At 42.6% G+C, this 21,263-nt stretch overlaps 1 protein-coding gene across 1 annotated transcript; it reads left to right on the plus strand.

Moving 5' to 3' along the window:
* Positions 1 to 7,257: 7,257 nt before the first annotated feature.
* Positions 7,258 to 16,515, plus strand: rad23aa (RAD23 homolog A, nucleotide excision repair protein a). The gene is made up of 9 exons (XM_030735877.1): positions 7,258 to 7,502; positions 8,307 to 8,468; positions 8,600 to 8,802; positions 11,091 to 11,134; positions 11,717 to 11,844; positions 13,563 to 13,650; positions 15,724 to 15,854; positions 15,965 to 16,126; positions 16,255 to 16,515. The coding sequence occupies exons 1-9, from the start codon at positions 7,437 to 7,439 to the stop codon at positions 16,366 to 16,368; spliced, it is 1,098 nt and encodes a 365-aa protein (XP_030591737.1). The 5' UTR covers positions 7,258 to 7,436; the 3' UTR covers positions 16,369 to 16,515.
* Positions 16,516 to 21,263: the final 4,748 nt, after the last annotated feature.

Here is a 21,263-nt window from a genome sequence, read left to right on the forward strand (position 1 = left end):
ATTTTGTTAGCAGGCCTGCTGCAGCATTCTAGACCAGTTAAACTTAGGAGTGGTGGTATTGGCTAACACAGCATGTTCTAATAATTCAGTTCAATTCAATTCAGTTTATATAGCACCAAATCACAACAAACAGTCGCCTCAAGGCGCATTATATTGTAGGTAAAGACCCTACAATAATTACAGAGAAAACCCAACAATCAGAACGACCCCCATGAGCAAGCACTTGGTGACAGTGGGAAGGAAAAACTCCCTTTTAACAGGAAGAAACCTCCGGCAGAACCAGGCTCAGGGAGGGGCGACCGGTTGGGGCCGAGAGGAGGGAGACGGGACAAAAGACACACTGTGGAAGAGAGCCAGCACTCATAAATCTGCAAAAGCCATACTGATAAAACGTCCTTCAACTGGACATCAGAAGGAGACCTTTAAGAAAACCCATCCATAATGACAGGACTGTATTTTGCCCAGCTGTGTTGCAGGACTCCAGTGACAGCTAGATCTGGAAGTCATGGGCAAAAAATGTCAACTGTTACAGTGCTACTAGTCTGGAGCCTGACCATAATAGGATTTTTATTGATACCAATATTTTAAAACATCTGCTATATTGGCTGATATGTTTTTTCTTCAGATGCAACGAACATAAACAGATTTCCCTATCATTTGTTATGTGCAGCTATTTATGAGTCTTTACTAAGATAATATGACAGTGCAGTTTAAAAACAAGCTTGTTTTATTGTCAATGAATCACTCCCTCTGCGCGACTCTGCTCCAGCTGATTGTTCTGTTTCTGTGTTGCCAAAGTTGCAGAGACAAACTATGAAAAAATCCGCACTCATAACATTGTTGATGATATCGGCCTGATGTTAATAAATCAGCGAGTGGCTAGTATCGGCCTGTCGGTCAGGGTCTGTTCTAAAAGAAGGTATATGCCTAAAAGTGGCCAGATGCTTGCAAAAGAGTTCTCACAGCAAACTGTTACTATTTTGTGGTCTTAAGGGGTGTACACACACAAAGCAAATTGCTCATCGCACACATGACAGGCTGACACCCTGTCATGTGTCAGCCAGCTGTAGCCTTGGGTCTCATTGCTAGCTGCTTCAGTCACTCGCCTTGAAGTTGAGAAAAGTTGCACCACTACTTGCAGTCACCGAATATCAGAGACCTTCAATGGTGATTCTAAATTGCCCATAGGTGTGAATGGCTGTCTGTCTCTCTGTGTTAGACCTGTGACGGGCTAGTGACCTGTACAGGGTGTACCCTGCCTCTCGCCCTATGACAGCTGGGATAGGCTCCAGCGCCCCCGCGACCCTGGAAAGGATAAGCAGAAGAAAATGGATGGATGGATGGTCTCAGGTGACCACATCACTGCGAATCACTTCCTGTGTGGACCCCCCTTGATAACGAGGCAGTCATACTGTCAGAGTTGGGGAGTAGTGGTGCTATGGTTTAGTATATCTTCCATTAGGTAATATGTAGCACTGTGATCAGTGCATCTTAAAAAGCTCAGAAATGTCTCTTCCATACTTCCAAGATATCATTTAACAGTCATTATTTGCAATTTCTGGTCCTATTCTACTTTGTTGTCAGGCGTGCGCCTTAAGCGAAGCTAATCTAACTGAAGTTTGACTGCAGCACTTCAGCAAAAAGCCATGCCTACAGTCACAATAAGTCTTCTTAGAAAAGATCGTGCCGTTGTCTGAACAAAATAAAAGCCTCCAGAAACACACACATGCATACAAAGCCGACACACAATCACAGACATTTAAGTGGGTCTGTGTTTAGAGCCATATGTCTGCAAATGCGCCAGGTCTCAATAAAACATGGTGGTTGGTTGTTAATCTTTAATAGTTCTGTCCTTGAGAATTAACCCAGATGAACACACATTTAGGGCACCGTCCATGCACACACACACACACACACACACACACACACACTGTCTCTCATTCTTCTTCATCAATCTCTTACAGCCCGACCGTTCCCCCTTTGACACCCTTCTCTTTTCACTTCATCACTCATCACTCTGTTCCTTCCTCTCTCCACTCTCTTTGTAATCTCGTCTTCACTTCCAGCTGTTCCACCCTTTTCACCTGCAAACAGGGTAAACCACTTTAGTAGAGCTAGCATCAGGTGAGAACAAAAATCACCAAACAGAAGTATGAAAAGGTTGTGGAAAATAAACCTTGAGGAGAAGGAGAGGAGGAGGATGGGGGTGAGGAGCAGCAGGAAGGAGAGAACCGACTGGGAGACCCTGGCAAACCTGGCAGTGAGCGATGGAAGTGTGCGTGTGTGTGTGTGTGTGGGGTTACTTGATAAAAAATTTATGTCACAAAGCTTGCTGAATACGTGACTGATGGTTGGCCCAGAGTATGTGTGCATTATTGTGCGTATGTGTGTATGTGTGTGTTTGTGTGTCTGTGAGGAAATGTAGAATTTGGTAATTTGGCTCACAAAGAGAAAAAAGCTGAACAAATCACACACATGGGCCAGTATTCCCATGGAATCGATCAGATTACAGCAGCTTTCACACAGAACCTACCGCAGTATTCATGCATCTGAAGGGTTCACAAAGGTGAATGAGCTATTCTCTCCCCGTGTTTCTCAACAGGCACAGTCGGGCAAGTTTGAGCCACTAAACTCATTCACCTTTACAACCAGCCCTCTGTAGCACAATCTTAGCATGTGTCTGATGACAGTGCTTCCCATTCTCCTGAAAGGCTTCAGTTAAACAACCAAAGCAATATCACAAACCAACACAACCACACACGTGCTGGTTTAACTTCCTGTCTTTTTGACTCCCCCTTCCTTTCAGTCACGCTTTGTCTCTGTGTGGTCACACTCTGTCCTCTGGTGACTGTAACACAAAACTGCACAGATCGCTGATAAACTGCGCTTGGAGTGTGTGTTTAAACACTCGCACGTGTGTGTGTGTGTGTGTGTGTGTGTGTGTGTGTGTGTGTGTGTGTGTGTGTGTGTGTGTGTGTGTGTGTGTGTGTGTGTGTGTGTGTATGTGTGTGCACCTCATAGCTGGTTTTTGTCAATGCAAACGCATCACAAATGTGCAACATAGAGTAACTAACCTTTACAGTTGTGAAGTTTTGATCAAAATTTTTGGAAGGCTGAGTTTATATGGGGCTGTTATTGTAGTAGTATTGTAGTTATGTGTACTACAGTAACAGCCCCATGCTCCTGGGGTATTTCCAATTTGAAAACACTGCAATGGAAGTGGGTGCTGAGAATGCTGCAGCACCCCCCGGTGGATGCTAAAGGATGTGTATGTTCGCAACTATAATTTCTTTTAAAGTTTAATGTTATCTTGCTATTTTTTCTAATGATTTCATTTCATATTATAATTTCAATAAGTAGTTTAATAGTGGATTTTTAGTTTACTCAGGTCAGGTACATATCTGAACGCAGCAGCACAGGAAAATCTACTAATCTATTTTAAAAAAACGCAAATCTTGGCTGATCATCCACATTAACTGCTAATAGAAGCACCTGCAGTACACATGATGGCTCAAGTAACTTACTGCTAGCAGGGCAGTACCAAGTCAATGTGTATCATGCTTCTAATTAGATTCACATGAGACTTTTTGAGTGAAAGAACACTTTTGGAGGAGATCGTTCAACCTGGAGACCACTGCTTGGATTTCCAGGTCGACCAATGAAAGGGTGACTCCTGCTGTTAGCTTGTTAATTCTTAGTTATTTCTAGGTCAGAGCGCCCCTTCAGATACCGATAATAGACAACCACTGAGGCACCTCTGGGAGTTAAAAATTCTGTGACCTCCAATACAATGTGGCTGTTCTTCAGGGTGTTACAACCAAGCTTAGCATCCATCAAAATGAGGATGCAGGAGGCTGAGCAGCTACAAAGCAGCAGCAAGCTAGATCGCTAGTCGACATGTATAAAGATAATGAGATATTTATATGCTGGTTTCAGTGATTTTAATACCAAAAAGTCACGATCCCAAACTTTATCTCGTTGCTGAAATCTTTGTTTGCCTGAAAGAGATCCATTTCTGAAGTGTTAAAATATTGGTGTCCAGGACAGCACAAGCCCCGAGGTTCTGGTGTACACCATGAGTTTGTACAGCTTACCTTAAAGGGTTAAAGGCTTGTCACAAATGTGCTAATAACAGAAGCTGTATATGAGTTTTTTTTTAAGACTCGTCCTTAAACAAAACTGCAGCATATTAAAAGACTAGATCCTTTGATAATGCAGTAGAATTAATATGTCATCACTTAACAAGGAGGTGTAACTATGGATTAAACATTTTGCTGCATAATTATCGAGCCTGAACGCAGCCCTGAGGGAAGAATGCCACAGGTAAGAGCGCCTAGCGTTCGGTGGCCTGTTCTCACTTTGTGCCCCTTGTCCCATGTTAAAAAAAGGCACACTTTATTTTTTATTGGTATGATTTTGAATCTAGCTTTGAAAGGGCTGATGATTTTGGTTTCCACTGATTGTTATCATGTCATTTTGTGCTCAACAAACAAAATGCACTCACTTGCTGGTTGGACACCCTTCTGCCTTCAGAGCTGTCTTAATTCTTCGTGCCACCGATTCGACAAGGCGCTGCACACATTTCTTAGGGATTGTGGTCCATGTTGACACAACAGCATCACACAGTTGCCACAGATTTGTTGGCTGCACATCCGTGATGACAATTCCCTGTTCCACCACATCCCTCTTTTGGATTGAGATGTGGTGACTGTGGAGGCCATCTCAGTCTCAGTTCAGTGAACTCATTGCCATGCTCAAGAAACCAGTTTGATCTGAGCTTTGTGACATGGCACGTTATCCTGCTGGAATCTTCTGTTCAATCTTCTGTTGTCCAATTTTGGTGAGCCTGTGCAAACTGTAGCCTCAGTTTCCTGCTCTTAGCTGACGGGAGTGACACCCGGTGTGGTCTTCTGCTGCTGTAGCCCATCTGCTTCAAGGTTTGTTGTGTTGTTCATTCACAGAGGCAATTCTGCCATTGGTTGTTGTTATGAGTGGCTATTTGAGTTACTGTTGCCTTCCTATCAGCGCGAAGCGGTCTGGTCATTCTTTTCTGAAGGTGTTCTGACCCAGAAAACTGAATCGTTTCTCCTTTTCGGTCCATGCTCTGTAAAGAGAATGGAGATGGCTGATCTGCTTTGAAATACCCAGCAAATCAGCAGTTTCTGAAATGCTCACACCAGTCTGTCTGCCACGTTCAAAGCAACTTAAATCACCTTTCATCTCCTGTTCAGATGCTCAGTTTGAACTTAAGCGTGTTATCCTGACCATGTCTACATGCCTAAATTGATTGAGTTGCTGCCATGTGATTGGAATGATAAGATGCTGGCATTAATGTGCAGTTGAACAGGTATACCTAATGAAGTGGCTGGAGAGTGTATGTCTGTATATGTCAAGATTTTCAACTTAAATATTTCCTTCATGAATCCAATGCGTGATTTGAGTGTTCTCTTGATTTTCCGAGCTTTGTAAAACCTCACACGACTTCTTTTGGTCTGCATTCACATGCATAAAATCTGAGCTTACACTGTATTATTACCACTCTGTCCCTCTGTCATGGTCCCTGGGTCTTGGATCCAGGGTTCTTGAGTTTTGGGGATGTCTTGCATTTCCTGGTTTGTTTCTTTATATTTATATTCTCAGGCTTTTAGCTCCCATCTACTTCTGTTCTTGGTTTCAATGTGTTTGTGTTATTCCTTGAATCCCTGTCATTCCTGCCTCTCTCGTGTTTCCATGTCTGACTCAGTTTTCGTCTCGTTTCTGTTTGGTCAAGTTATTCTCGTCTCCTCATTCCATTGTGACTCTCTTCCTGTTTTATTTTGGTGACTCATCTTGTGTCTAGTTTAACTTCCTTCCAAATCATTGTTAGTTTTTGCCACCTTTGTTCCCACCTGTTTTCCCATCCTCTCTGTATAAATTGTCTGACTGTCCCTCTGTTATTTGTTGTGTTCTCTCTCAGTTGTGTCCTTCACTGTAGTCTGTTTTCCTAGAAGATTACAGTTGTTGGATTATTTGCTCCTGACCCACGTTGCTTTGTATTTCGTAAAAGCTCAGGAAAAAAACTCATCTGGTCTTACAAGTCCTGCAATCTGTGTCCATCTCCTGTCTGCCACACAGTTAACATTTATATGATGTGATTGACATCATAAACAAGGTGGATCACATCATGTAAATGTTAACTCTAGCTCTTTCTCTTCTCCTTTCATAAAGGATGGTCCCAGTGTATCATATGCTAAAGGAGGCAATAAAGAAAGCACTGACACTTCTTTCAGTAGTATTTGGAACAGCTGTTATTATGGCCACCATGCAGATATTTCTGTGTCACTTCTCTCAGTTAGGAATCTTCCTAAGCAAACTCGACCATTGGAATGCACCCATTAAAGTTAGACCGTACTCCATAATAGCTGCAGCTGGTCTGCATGATTTTACTACTGTATATTTTTGCACACGCTATATTTTGATATATTTGAATTATATCAACACTTAGCAGTAAATCAGGAAATAAAAAACCAATGTGTCAATTAAGTTATATGAAGGGACTCTTAATGCTTCGGCATACCAAGACATTTTGGACAATTTCATGGTCCCAACTTTGTGGGAACAGTTTGGGGATGGCCCCTTCCTGTTCCAACATGACTGCGAGTAGAGACTGTGAGCCAGGCCTTCTTGTCCAACATCAGTGACTGACCTCACAAATGCGCTTCTAGAAGAATGGTCAAAAATTCCCAGACACAAATTAAAATTGGCCTCCACAACATGGGAATGCCTACAAGTTCTCGTCTCTGCCTTTGGTGTTTTATGTATGTGGCCAGTCTCTAGCCACATACATAAAACATGATTAGTCAGAACTGCATTGTCCATCTTAGCCAATGCATTCAAGTTTATAAGAATGCATCAATTTGCTGGAAGAAGTAATTACACACTAATCAATGCATATTTATGAGTACAACATTATTTTTTGCCTATTACATAAACTCAAAAAACGGCTGAGTGCACCGTTTAGGCAGAAATACAAATTGCATTTGATATGTACCTTACATTTCAGATAATATAAACTAAATTTTGCAATAGCATCAAGTTTTCTGAATTTAGCCGGTTGTAATCGTAATCACCGATTTCTTAATAATAATCATCCTGTGTGAAATATGAGTTCTGTAGTTCCTAAAAGGAAAACCCCCCCCCCCCTCCCTGCATCAGCATGCCTAGTCGCGGAGCGCAGCTCGTGAACGCGAGATCTCGTAGCTTCTAGCGGAGCTTTGCTCGCCGCACCACCAGCTTGTCACCAAAGATGGCGATTTGCTGAGTGCTCATGGATACACACATTTCTCGGCTAGTTGTTATCTCACCCGAAACGCCAACTCTAAAAACAGATTAACTGCTTAGCGAGCAACCGTTTCTCTGTTTAAAGCACCTCTGACCCAGCGTCAGTCGCCGCTACCATGCAGATCACGCTGAAAACGCTGCAGCAGCAGACTATTCAGATTGAGATAGACCCCGAACAAACGGTGAGTGGCTATTAGCTAATGGTGCTAGCTAATGGTGCTAGCTACGGGACCTGTGTTTGGCTCTGCGCGAAGACCCGACAGCTTTCCATTCATTTATATTAGATATTAAAGAACGATTAAACTAGACTCGACAGGAGGACTCACAATAACCCTACACGTTACAAACTGGCGACCCACAAGAAACCGCAAAACAACGCGACGCCTTACTTGTGTTGCGAGCTAACGTTAGCATGCTAGCTAGCAAAGTAGCTCATTATCAAAGTCATAGCGACACAGTTTTAACGAATTTTCTCAGCGTTTAAAGCTTGTTACACGGTTGTGGTTACTCCGCTACATCACCGTCTGATATAGGTTAGTATTAAATCTGATAATTTTGTGATGAACGCAAGCGGTGGGCTACACTCGTGAATGCTAATGCTAACGCCTATGACACTGCCAATTGCGATTAGCCTGACTCAGAGCCTGACTCGGTCTCTTAGCATGTCCTCACATCTTTAGGTGTAGCTTGCACGGCCATTGTTAAGCGATATATCATAATGACATCATACATACATACAGACATACATACATACATACATACCCATAGTGGATATAATTTTAAGTGATACTCCGCATTTTAGTTTGCAGTAAACACTGAATAGACTAAGTGTGGAAGAAAGTACTGCATTTTATACTATTAGTAGAAGTAACTTTAAAGCTAAAGTGAGCTAGGATGCGTCCCTGCTTTGTAACGACTTGATAGAAAGCTTGACATCTAACACAAACTTACATGACATGGATAATGAGTCCTTGCTTCATTATTAGGTGAAGGCCTTGAAAGAGAAGATAGAGGCAGAAAGGGGGAAAGACAACTTTCCAGTTTCTGGGCAGAAGCTGATATATGCTGGAAAAATCTTGCAAGATGACACGCCAATAAAGGACTACAAAATTGATGAGAAGAACTTTGTTGTAGTGATGGTGTCCAAGGTGAGATCTGACTTTAATGCCTGTGGGTCACATGGTATATTTGGCTGCTTTTAATGTTAAATAGTTCTAATAGTAAGTTGCTAGTCTAATAGCACTTTTTTTTTTTTTTTTTTTAAATAAATAAACATAAGGCTAAGCCTGCAGCTGCAGCCTCACCATCAGTCTCAGAAGCACCCAAGCCCCCCGTACAGGACTCTGGCTCCACGTCAACAGCTGCCCCGGCCACAAACCCAACTCCAGCCCCAGCCCCTGCCCCTGCAGCTGTCCCCATTCCTAGCGGGGAGGCCAAAGAGGAGTCAAGTGCTGCAGCCACAGAACCACAACCACCAGCCAGGTATGCTCTTATTACTCAGGCTGTTTTCATTCACTGCCACCTGAACCTTTGTAGATGCTACTCAATGGAAACGACTGTATGATGCAGTCAGCTTGGATGTTAAATGGGCTTTAATCAGCCAGCTTCATAGTACAGCCTGTGGTTTCTGAATGTGCTGAATTTGTGCCAGTGTGAGAATAGTGCAGGCTAAGTCACAGCTAGCCTGTACATCCTGTGTCCTGCCTCCTGAATCATAGCTAAACTTAATAGATTGATGGGCAATTACAGTCATAAGTTATTAGTCATTGTACTTTTTTTTTCTTTTTCAAAGGAGACAAATCAAATATTCACTACTTCTCAACTATGCTTCTCTTTATTATACTCAGAATGTTGGCTAAGTGGATATTTGTTGGGTTTTGGACATATGAACCTTTGGTTGTTACAAATTAATTGGGCAGATTAACTAATAATGAAAGTAACTGCTGGTGTTACATTTTAGTAAAAGAACAACTGGACTGGTTGAAGTTGATATGTGTTTCCCCAAACATACAGTAGACTACTTGGATGGGCTGCCCCATTTGGTGACTTATTTTAGCTTTCATCCATCCATTTTCTTCCGCTTATCCGTGGCTGGGTCGCAGGGGCAGCAGCCTAAGCAGAGAAGCCCAGACCTCCCTCTACCCAGCCACCTCCTCCATCTCATCCAGGAGGACCCCAAGGTGTTCCCGGGCTAGCCGAGAGATATAAGTTCTCCAGCATGTCCTGGGTCTGCCCGGGCACCTCCTCCCGGTAGGACATGGCCGGAACGCTGCGCCCAGGAGGCATCCTTGTCAGATGTCAGAATCACCTCCACTGGCTTCGTTCGTGTTTTATGTGTTAGGTGGAGGCCCTGGCAGACCAGTCCCTGGCTATTCAGACTGGTTATTTAGACTCATTTTAGCTTTCTTTTTTTTTTTTTCTTCTTTTCTTTTTTAATTCTGTTTATCAATCCAAGATTAACATATAGTAGTGGTCAATCCCCTCTCTTTTTTTTGTCAAAGGTCAGTCGCTGATCTGCAGCTAGCCCTGCCTTTTTCCGCCTCGTTTTTTTCCTACTGGCAGTGTCACTGACCAGGTCGCTGGAGTCAGTTCTTGATATCATTAAAAGTTTAAAATCTAAATCTGTGGGATCTGCTCCCAGGTGTCGTGGGTTATAGAGTTTATCAGTAAGTTTAGTTGCACTACAAACTGAAATTGACAACAGCCTTGAATTGGGCTCTGGCAAAGCTACCAGTACCCAGTAGGTGCTGTTTTGCAAAGTTATAACTGGCTGAATACCTATATACTATTGATTATTACTGTATACTGTATTGTATTTATACATCTTTGCTTGGTACTATTACATGATTTATTGTTAGCTAAATTCAGTATCATTGCATTGAATGAGTTATAAATAAGAGAACTGGTGAAGATTTTGCCAGCGAGCAAGAAAGCTACAGTTAGCCAGCTAGCTACAATTTAGCAATGATACATGAACTCAAAGCTAACTTGGGGTGCCCTCCATGAATTAAGTGCACTGTAATTTTGACCCTAGGTTTTCCCTGACGGGTCACGTTCACGTTTGGCCGTACGGGCTTTACTAGTTAAAACTGGCTTTCCTTTTAGCAGATGTTAGCTAACATTAGCTTACCTGCTAAATCAGCTGGTTAACGTGGCAGCTTCCTGGCTAATCTGAATTTGATTCTTCTCCAGGGTGGTTTGCCTATAAAATATTTTCTGAAGCTACACCAGTTTTGTGAAATCTGTGTTGTATTGTGAGCTGTCCATTTGCTGACATTAGTGATCAGTGGACTCCCTTGGCTGACGCTGCTAACGCTGTAAGGAAGTTTAAGAAAGCCATTGAAGCGAAGTGCTCGGGAGTGAATATTAACATTTTTGGATTTACCATGGAAAATCCGTCACACATCCTTCACACAGAAGCAATTGAGAAAGCGGGAAGATCTCATTTTTTTTGATTTGGCAATAAAAAGTATAATAAATGAAAAATGTTGCACATTTGAAGAAGTCAAAGACTTGTCAAATGTCAGTATCTTAAGCTTTAGTAAAATACACAGATGTATTTTTGAATTTTCTTGCCTATTTGGTTTTGTAATTTTCTCAAAGTTCTAGTTTAATCATTGCCTCTAATTGCCTCTTTAAATTGGAAGTGACCAAGCTCACTTCTATCAACATTGCCTGTTGCCCCTCTCATCACAGCCTCTGTTCACCATGAAATCACAGGAAACTTGTCTAATGTCTGTTTTTCTCTTCTCCACCCTCATATTTTGTAGCTCCAGTGGTGGTAGTCAGGGCCTGGATGCATCTTCAACGCTCGGTAGGTAAAGCACGCCATCATATTTACATCACAGGACGGATAAAAGCAGCTGGCGCCTGTCTTAATGAAACCGATTTATTTTTCCAGTCGTTAAAAGTAAACCGTACAGAGACAGACAATTGACTGTGTTGTGTGAGACTTGCATGAGCTACCAGAAGTTGTTACTATTGTAAAACTGGGACTTTACAGGCTGCAGTGTACTACATGCCATTTCTATATTTAGGATCTGACAAACGCAGGCCATCGCTTGTTGTGCCACACAGAGTAATGGGGGATTCCCATTTGGTCTCCTCCTACTTTATGTGCATACTAAGAGAGGGAAGTGAATACGTGAAATGTTTCTATTTTAATCCATGTTGTAAGGAAAAGTCTGCTGAGATTCCAAAGTCAAAACTCTGCCTAGATATGTTTTCATGGTAAAGGCTCAGAATCAGAAGATGGTGTATTGGATTGTAGAAGTAGATTTAACTTGTCTATAAAAATTTGTCAAGTCTGAATAAATTTCAGTGGATAAAGAATAAAAAAAGCCACTGAACCACACACAAACCTATAACTTTTGTTTAAAACGGTTTCTGTTTTCAGTGACTGGAGCAGAGTATGAAGCGATGCTGACGGAGATCATGTCTATGGGCTATGAAAGGGAGAGAGTGGTGGCCGCGCTGCGGGCCAGTTTCAACAACCCCCACAGAGCTGTGGAGTACCTTCTTACTGTATGTCTCACACACACACATAAAGGGGAGGGGGTTAACATGAACTACTCAAGGGTGGTGCTCTTCACTCTCCAGAATGCACGCTGCATGAAATCGCAGTTCTATTGCTGCTGTTGGTGGTGAGGTAGAGACAGGAAGGGAGATGTTTACATACGGAGATGAGTGTTTTAGCCACAGTGACCATAAGTGCATCCGAACAGCTAAAATGACTTGAAGTTTCACTAACTCGTTCAGTCTGTTTTTGTATGTATAAAAGGCTCACTCTTCACAGTGCTCACCACCACACACAGTGGGGCCTTCCAACAATAGACACGCTGTTAAAAACGATTGTGGTAACAGAGCATCTTTGCAAATGTTACGGTTACATTAAGCTTTAATTTCAAATCAAACCAACAGACACAGATACCCTCAGTGTTTCCCCCACACAGACTTTACTCAGACAGGCCGCAAAAGTATTGAGGTTTTGCAGACACGTGCCTAATAACCATGTGACCTTCACTTGTCTGCCATTTTGGATGTGTGACACCCATGGTGACGGTGTAGGATCAAGTGAATAAGGCACCACTCACACAGGCCTAGAGACCATCTGGCAACCACAGGTCATGAGGGGAAAGATGAGTATTACCTGACTGGTTGCGGGAGGGTGATGGCGGTTGCAGGGAAACGCTAAAGCGTCAGTCACACAGGCCTGCAGACTGCTCAGTAACCTCTTGGCAACCACCCGTCGCTAAGGAATAAGATGTATTCCCAAACCAGTTGGCAAAAGATTCCTTGTGATTGCTTTGGTCATTGGAACGATTGTCGTAGTTTAACTGAAAGGGACTGACTTGTCTACAAACACTGTCCAGCTGCTTTCCGAGCTGTTTTGAAACTGAAAAGTGCAACACAAACTGGAAATAGAGACCATGTGCCTTCAACGTGAAAGCTGCACCGTTTGAAACATGTTGTTGCAGCACTTTGGGACAGCTTCGACTTTGCAGGTGAACCTTCTCCAGTTTTTTGGTTTGTGTCTTACTGCCACTCTATTGGTAGTTAAAGCATTTGCAGACCAACATGGGAGAACTGCAGGCAAACGTGGAAATCTGCTGGCAACCAAAGCAATCAGTGGGAGGTTGTTGGTGTAGCATCTTCTTTGCAACCTATTTCATTCAGCAAGAGCAGAAACCTCCCGGAATCACTGCCAACCAGTTGGGGAATGCACATTTCCCTCACATCTGGTGGTTGTATAGTGGACAAATCTCGAGCAATGTGCGCATGACATCGTGTGAGAAGCCTCAATATTTTGTGATTATTAGTTTTTCATCCCTTTAAGAAAACAAAAACAACAACATGAGATGGACACATCAGTAGACAATGATCAAAAACTGGATTGTTCAGAGCAGGTTCAGGTTTAAATGTCATGTTAATTTCTAACCAGCAAGTTGAACTTTTATTTAAAATACACAGTTATAATAATTGTAATTGTCAAACATGCCTTTCAGTATATAGTAGTCATGGTTGTGACAGTTAACTGTTGATTTGTGTTGTATAAATACTGAAATATGTGTTGCCATATAAAATAGAAAAGCATGCTTGGTCTCTTCACAGATTTAACACAGACTTCCTCTGGGGGAAGGGGGGTGGCTGTTCCAGTCTGCAAAATGACTCTAATGCTCTTCGATTGCTTAAATGTTTGTGGGTGTGATTGACAGTTGCGTTGTTGTTGTTGTTGTTTCCAGGGTATCCCCAGCAGCCCAGTCCAGGAGAGTAATCCCCCAGTGCAGGCTCCCACATCTGGACACACAGAACCTCCATCTGTAGCAGAAGGTAGGGCACCTGATTTGTTGTGATCCAAAAACTCACATGGTGTCAAGTGTGTTTGTGTCTCTCAACTGTGTGAAGCAGAGCACAGTAATTAGTGCTGTGTAAACTTTGATGGATATTAAAAGGTAGAAAAGATGTGTTGTAGCTTTAAATGAACAGTGGACGGTAATTCATGCCCCTTATGTCAAAAATCAGATTATTCAAGAGTCCTGGAATATGTGACTGCTGCAAGGGTGCAGCCAAAGCTCCAACAAATAACTGTCACTGCAAGATGACTCATCGTGACTCATTAGCAGCTAAGTGTTTCTCCAGCACAGTATTGAATAAAGTGTTGTTAAACCTGTTGGGTGCCATCAAACCTGCACTTTGGTCACTCTGTGAAGACTTCTGAATGCCTGTGCCGTCTTTCTGACTGCCGGTTAGTTTACCGGGACATGTCGGGAGACTCATTATGGATTTCTATTAGGGCTGCAGCTGTCGATTGCTAAAACAATCAATAGCTTATTCCATTCCATTGATTAATTGAGTAATCGGATAAGAAATAGTTTTGTCTTAACAGTTCATGTGCATATTTTAACTTCCATAGATTTACTGCAGTTTTACTCTGTGTGAAACAAACAGCGATGATGGAGCAGCTAGGACCTCCAGCTGTTTCCCAGTAAAGGTTTTAAGGTGGTTACAGGAAAATGCGCTGCTGCTTTGGGTGCTAGAAAAACATTTTCTTTCTCTCCACCTGAGCTCACCTTCTCAATAACAGCTCCGCCTCTTTGCGCTTGATGTGCGTGTGCAGACAGGCTGCATGTAAAACAGCTGCTGCTGTTGTGTTATCGGTGTTTTTGTTGGAAAACTGGGGGCTGCTTGTGCCAGATGTTGTAATTCTATGTATTCACAAGCATCCTCCTTAAATACGTTTTTATTGCAGGTCTATTTTAGTCGCTAATCAGGGATTAAAACATAAAAAATATTTTGACAGAGCCCCTTGTTAACGAACGGTCGCTAGCGTTAATGGTGGCGCCCGCTAGCAACCTGTGCTCATGACAGTCCGTTGCGGATCTCTGTCACACACACACGCACACAGAAATCAAGGGCTGAAAGAACATGTCAGTGATGATCCACTTGGTGTTAAAGGGTCAATTTTCCAGCGACGGAGAACTTTAATGCTGCTAATGTGGGTGAAACGCTCCACTTACATGGAAACACCTGAGCTGCAGAGTTTAAACGAAGCATCGAAGCAACAAATTTGTTTATAATCGAATTATTCGAGGAATCGTTGCAGCCCTAATCGCCATACGTGTATTCAAATCCACTCTTTAACATGCAGGGCACATGCTTGTTAAAGAGTCGCTTACTGTTCAGTCTATGCCATCACACAGTAAGCGACTAGCAGTATGGGTGGATAGTGCTGCAGTATTGTTTCAGTAAGGCCAAACACACACAGGTTGCAGCTGCAGGCTCTTACAGATTTCCTGCTGGAAACACTGAAGCTTGGAAACCTTGTCAGTGAAAAAGTCAGCGGACAAAGCCATCGGAGGCTGTGGAGGGCGAGCAGAGAAATCAAGAAACGTTTGTCGGTGTGGCGGCGCGGTGGTTAGCACTGCTGCTTCAAAGTTAGAATACCATCTGGAAGGCCTGGGTTCGATTCCACCTTGGCCCAGGCCCCTCCCTCTCTCTCTGTGTGGAGTTTGCATGTTCTCCCCGTGTCTGCGTGGGTTTCCTCCGGGTACTCCGGGTTCCTCCCACAGTCCAAAGACATGCACTTACTGGGGTTAGGTTAACTGGAAACTCTAAATTGCCCATAGGTGTGAATGAGAGCATAAATGTGAGGGTGGATGTTGTCTGTCTCTCTGTGTTGGCCCTGCGACGGGCTGGCGACCTGTCCAGGGTGTACCCTGCCTCTCGCCCCATGACAGCTGGGACAGACTCCAGCCCCCCTGACCCCAAACAGGATAAGCAGAAGTGAATGTGTTTGTGTTGTGTTTGCGTGAACACGTGTCCCCACTGATAAAAGTGGAAACACATATGACTTTGTTTCTAAAAGCTCTAGTGTGACTAATGCCCATTCTTTTTGTGTTCTAGGAGATAACCCACTTGCATTCCTGCGTACCCAGCCCCAGTTCCTGCACATGAGACAGGCAATCCAGCAGAACCCTGCTCTGCTTCCCGCTCTCCTCCAGCAACTAGGCCGGGAGAATCCTCAACTTCTGCAGGTATCACAGTCCGTGCCCGTGGATGATGCTTCGTTGAATCGTTTAGGTTAATTCTCCTGGTGGCTGTCTCTGTGCACCACTTTTCAGTTGTATCTGTCTCTCCTACCCAGCAAATCAGTCAGCATCAGGAGCTGTTTATCCAGATGTTAAATGAGCCAGTTGGTGAGGGGGGAGATGCACCGGAGGTTGGAGAGATGGGGGCAGCAGGGGAGGAGGGTGCACCTGTCAACTACATCCAGGTTACACCTCAGGAGAAGGAAGCCATTGAAAGGGTGAGTGATGAGTTAAAGGTTAAACATTGAAAATGTTTTTTTTTTTAAGTTATTCTGTTGTTTTTAAAAGCTCTCTTTCCCATCTTTGTCTCCTCTTCCCTGCTCGGGCATCATTTCCAACCGAGCAGTTAAAAGCGTTGGGTTTCCCTGAGGCTCTGGTGATTCAGGCCTACTTTGCCTGCGAGAAGAACGAGAACCTGGCAGCCAACTTTCTCCTCAACCAGGGACTGGAAGATGACTGAACAGCAGAGGATCACTGCCTTCCTGCTCCTCCCTCCAACCCTTCACCCCTCTTCTTCAGCTCAGCATAAAGACTGCACCCCCAAATTTTACTGTACAACCTCAGCTCAACCCAACCGGAGGGGGGGGGAGAGCCAGTGATGGGAGAAGGGTGGAGGGGGGTGGGAGTAGAGGAGTGGCGGGGCAGGGGGATGGGAATGGGAGACGGGGCGGGTTTAGGTTTCGGAGGGATTGAAAGTACACACAGTCAGAGGTTGTGTGCAGGAAGGTCGGGCTTGTCAGAGGTCAGGGTGGATTTAAAAACAAAAAAGTGTGGAAGAATTATGAAATCCACGTGAATTCCAATGGAATGTGTGGGGTTTGTTTAGGGGAGATCTATAATTTGATTTTAGATGCGCTTTGTGAACATTAGGGAGGGGGAGGGAGGGACGAGGTGGGGCGGGGCAGCGAGTGTGTGCTCGTGTCTGCGTGTGTCCACGTATGCCTGTGTAGATGGATGCGATGCAGTTAAGCTGAAAAAGTAATCGATCTCGCATTCTCTAAGTTTGTTAATGCTGTAGTTGGATTGTATGGAAGCACATTTTTCCTCACCGCACATAATCTGTGTGCGCGCGCATGTGTGTGTGTGTGTGTGTGTGTGTGTGTATGTGTGTATGTGCATATGCGTATTAAACTGCTTGTGTGTACCTTTGTAAGCCAAAAGTCGGGGGAATACCATTTTGCATAGATGGACTGGTTCGTACTGTGTGTGTCTGAGATGACGTCGCTGGGAACCGTCAGCCCAAACGAAAACTAAACTGACAAATGAGTATCTGGTCATCCTGTTCCTCACTTTGTACTGCCCATCCAGAATCCCTGCAAACGCTGTGCCTGCCTGCTCAAACATCTAAGGATTTTTATGTGTGCTGATAGCTTCTGGTGCTAATTAACACTACTCATAAATATCTGCTGTGGCACGTCACATTTTACAAACCTCCGATGGTGTACTTTATAAGGCCTTTAAGAACACGACTACAATTTATGGTGGCAGGTGTGTGTGTGTGTCTAGGATTAGGTGATGCAAAAAGAAAATCAAATAGTGGCACATTGGTTTGCGTGTGTGCAGTTCACCAGATTGTGTAACATTGCTTATACAGTTTCAGGTCATCATGGCTTTGCATTAGTTGCTCATACCCATGAGTCTTTAAATGAACACAGCTGCTGCTGTTCAGCAGTTGTGCTGACATAAACTTTCAAGGAGACCGATGACTAAAATGACAATCATGAGAAAAAAAAATTAATTAGCAATGCTTGAATTAAAGCAACATTTTTACATTTTAAAGAATATCTCCAGACTAATGAACATGGATCATGTAGTTCACTAATATCTGATCTACAGTATGTGAGAAGACCCGTTATCCTCCCTGCTTTCATCTAAACCAGTAGTTAGAGAGCTGTGTAACCACCTCTTCTCTTTTTTTATGACTTAACAGGTTGCATTAGAGTAGACTTGTTAAAATAGTCGATGCTCATATTAAATGTTTCAAATATTGAATAATGTCAAATAATGGTCAGTGTATGTACAAGGAATCTACAAGAGCCAGAAGTGCAGGTTTCAGACTGCTTTAAATTATCAATTTCAGGCAGTTTTTTTCTACTCTTGGCTCTGTATGATGTCACAGAGAGGGGATATCCTCAAGCACAGGAACTTCACCCACCTGCTATTCAAACCTACTGTTTCAGGGGGAGGCAGCCAATTAGAAGAAAGTTGGCTTGCAGTACACAGATGATGAATTGAGGGGCTTTACCGAGGCCTAGTATAAGAGAAGGATTATTTTTGATCTGTGAGTCATGCATAGCCACTCTGCCAGAGTCCAAGAATAAAAATACAGAACTAGAAGTGAGCATGATGGATTATACCCCTTAAGAACGAGCAACCTTATAGTTGTCTGATTACTATCATTGCATGTTGTAAAGGGTCATGGGTGTTTCCAAAGGTTTTTTGTTTGAATTTCATTCTAAATGAGCTTTCAGACATTAAAGAAATTGAGACTAAGACGGCAGCACAGAAGAACAATGTTTGTAATTTTGCTGGAGGACGGGTGCCTCACGTTCCCTTTAAAATCTGATCGGCCTGCCTGCTATTGCCATGTGTAAAGTGCTGTTACCATGTGTAATTATAGTTAAATAGCATTAGGAACAAAAACCACTTGTCTTTTTTTACTTATTTGAAGTGTTAGTCTTTGCAAACCTGCCCCCCAATCATGAGGTTCATACTTCAGCAGTAGTGTTGATAGACACACAGAGGCAAGCACAGGTTGGATTAAAGGCTACAATTGCACACAAAGCAGCTGATGAGGAGTAATGTGAGGAACAGATCTAATCTATCATCCCCACTGTATGTGCACATGGGCTAATTACCCACTACATATTACTGTGTTATGAAGCTTCCTATGATTAAAAACTGCTGACCCAGGCCCTGTTCTTCCCGTGTGTAGGTGACTAAAATGAGCTAACGTGCTGTTCTCAGGCTCAGACGTCTGTGAATTGTCACGCAGCTTGTTTGGTTCTTTGAATGTGGTTTGAGGACTGATTATGTGTTTATCTCAGATGAAGTTCTCAGTGCGTGAAGCTGGAGCTGGAACTACAATCAGTAGCTTTAAATAGGTCTGCAAGTTATTTTAGGAGTTTAAAAAGATAAACTGTCATTTTGATGTCTATCTTTTAATGGGTTGCTTTGATTTTTTTTTTTTTTTGATCATGCATAGATACAGTTAAGATTAAAGACAATTATTGCTTTTTATTAAAACATTTGTATCAGAAAATGAGTGCAAAAGTGGGATTACACAACTCCAGCTTCAAAGAACAAAACAGTCCAGGAATTGAATCAAATTCTCAGCGAACCTGAATGACTTGGGTCATCCACATGTGGAGAACGAGGCCCTGGTTTGTGCTGTGTGAGGTGGGGATATGTGGCAACTGTATGTAATGCAGAGGTCAGCTTAATGTGGGTCCGTGAGGAGACAGTAACTGTTAACTGCAGTCTCATTCTGTGTGTGTGAAGGCAGTTTATACTGACGACTGTCCTACAGCATCAACATGATCTTAGACTATGCTGTGCTACATTAAATATCAGCAGTCTTTCAGGCCTCTGACTCTGTGTCTCATTTGCATGAACATGGCTCTCACTCACTGTACAAATCACACACTCACCTGGTCAGGAGGTGCCCTCTAGTGGATTAACGTGGTCCAGTTTGCAGTTAATAAAAGGCTGAGGAGGCTCTTGTCACATTTACACCTGTTACCTGAGCTGCTTATCTCACTCCAAAATCTATCTGTAACTACATCTGATTTAGTAATTTATAGAAGTACCTCAAAATATTTGAAAAATAAGCAAAACAGCACTGACATAATCACCAGTCTTAAAGACTGCTTAGACTGAATTTATTGATTTTTCACCCACCACGCCTGCCTACTGCATTTAGGAATAATGGAGAGGGTTGAACCAAAATGTGCTAGATGCTGATAATCAAAAGGTGTGAGGAAATTAAAAGTGTCTTTAAAAGGAGCAGAAAGGATCCAGGCTATTTTTGCACTTAATTGTGTCACAGATGTAATTTTATATCCATAAAATTGCTCTTTTTCCCCATCGGTCAGCTCCTGACATTCGACCGTGCTTTGTACCTATACTGTTAACATAATCACCACTAAGTGAAAAATGTGGATTTGTGCAGTTTATTCAATTTTTTTAGCAGGTCATCTTAAGATAAACTGCTGTGTTTACATCTCCACAGACAGAGTTTAGGTCTGGGCCAAAGTCACACAGACTTGTACTGAAGTTGTCTTTAACTGTACGCTTCAGGTCACTGTTATACTCAAAAGTTGAACAGCTGGGAGATAATGTTTTAGTGAATGATTTGGACTTGTTAATTATTTATAAATCAAACCATTAGTTAGCTGTCTTAGTTAATTATAGGCCAATCTCCAACCTTCCTTTTCTCTCAAAGATTCTTGAAAGAGTAGTTGTAAAACAGCTAACTGATCATCTGCAGAGGAACGGTTTATTTGAAGAGTTTCAGTCAGGTTTCAGAATTCATCACAGTACAGAAACAGCATTAGTGAAGGTTACAAATGATCTTCTTAGAGCCTCTGACAGTGGACTCATCTCTGTTCTTGTCCTGTTGGACCTCAGTGCAGCTTTGATACTGTTGACCATAACATTTTATTACAGAGATTAGAGCATACTATAGGTATTAAAGGTACTGCACTGCAGTGGTTTGAATCATATTTATCTAATAGACTCCAGTTTGTTCATGTAAATGGGGAGTATTCTTCACACACTAAGGTTAATTATGGAGTTCCACAGGGTTCTGTGTTAGGACCAATTGTATTTACATTATACATGCTTCCCTTAGGCAGTATTATTAGAAAGAACTGCATACATTGTCACTGTTATGCAGTGACAATGAAGCCAGATGACGCACATCAATTAATTAAACTGCAGGAATGTCTTAAAGACATTAAGGCCTGGATGACCTCTAATTTCCTGCTTCTAAATTCATATAAAACTGAAGTTCTTGTACTCGGCTCCACAAATCTTAGAAACATGGTGTCTAACCAGATACTTACTCTGGATGGCATTACTTTGGCCTCCAGTAACACTGTGAGAAATCTTGGAGTCATTTTTTACCAGGATATGTCCTTCAATGCACATATTAAACAAATATGTAGGATTGCTTTTTGCATTTGCACAATATTTCTAAAATTAGAAACATCCTTTCTCAGAGTGATGCTGAAAAGATAATTCATGCATTTATTACTTCTAGGCTGGATTATTGTAATTCATTATTATCAGGCTGTCCTAAAAGCTTCCTGAAAAGCCTTCAGCTGATCCAAAATGCTGCAGCTAGAGTACTGA

This window comes from Archocentrus centrarchus, chromosome 8 (assembly GCF_007364275.1).
Source record: "Archocentrus centrarchus isolate MPI-CPG fArcCen1 chromosome 8, fArcCen1, whole genome shotgun sequence".
Classification (NCBI taxonomy): domain Eukaryota; kingdom Metazoa; phylum Chordata; class Actinopteri; order Cichliformes; family Cichlidae; genus Archocentrus; species Archocentrus centrarchus.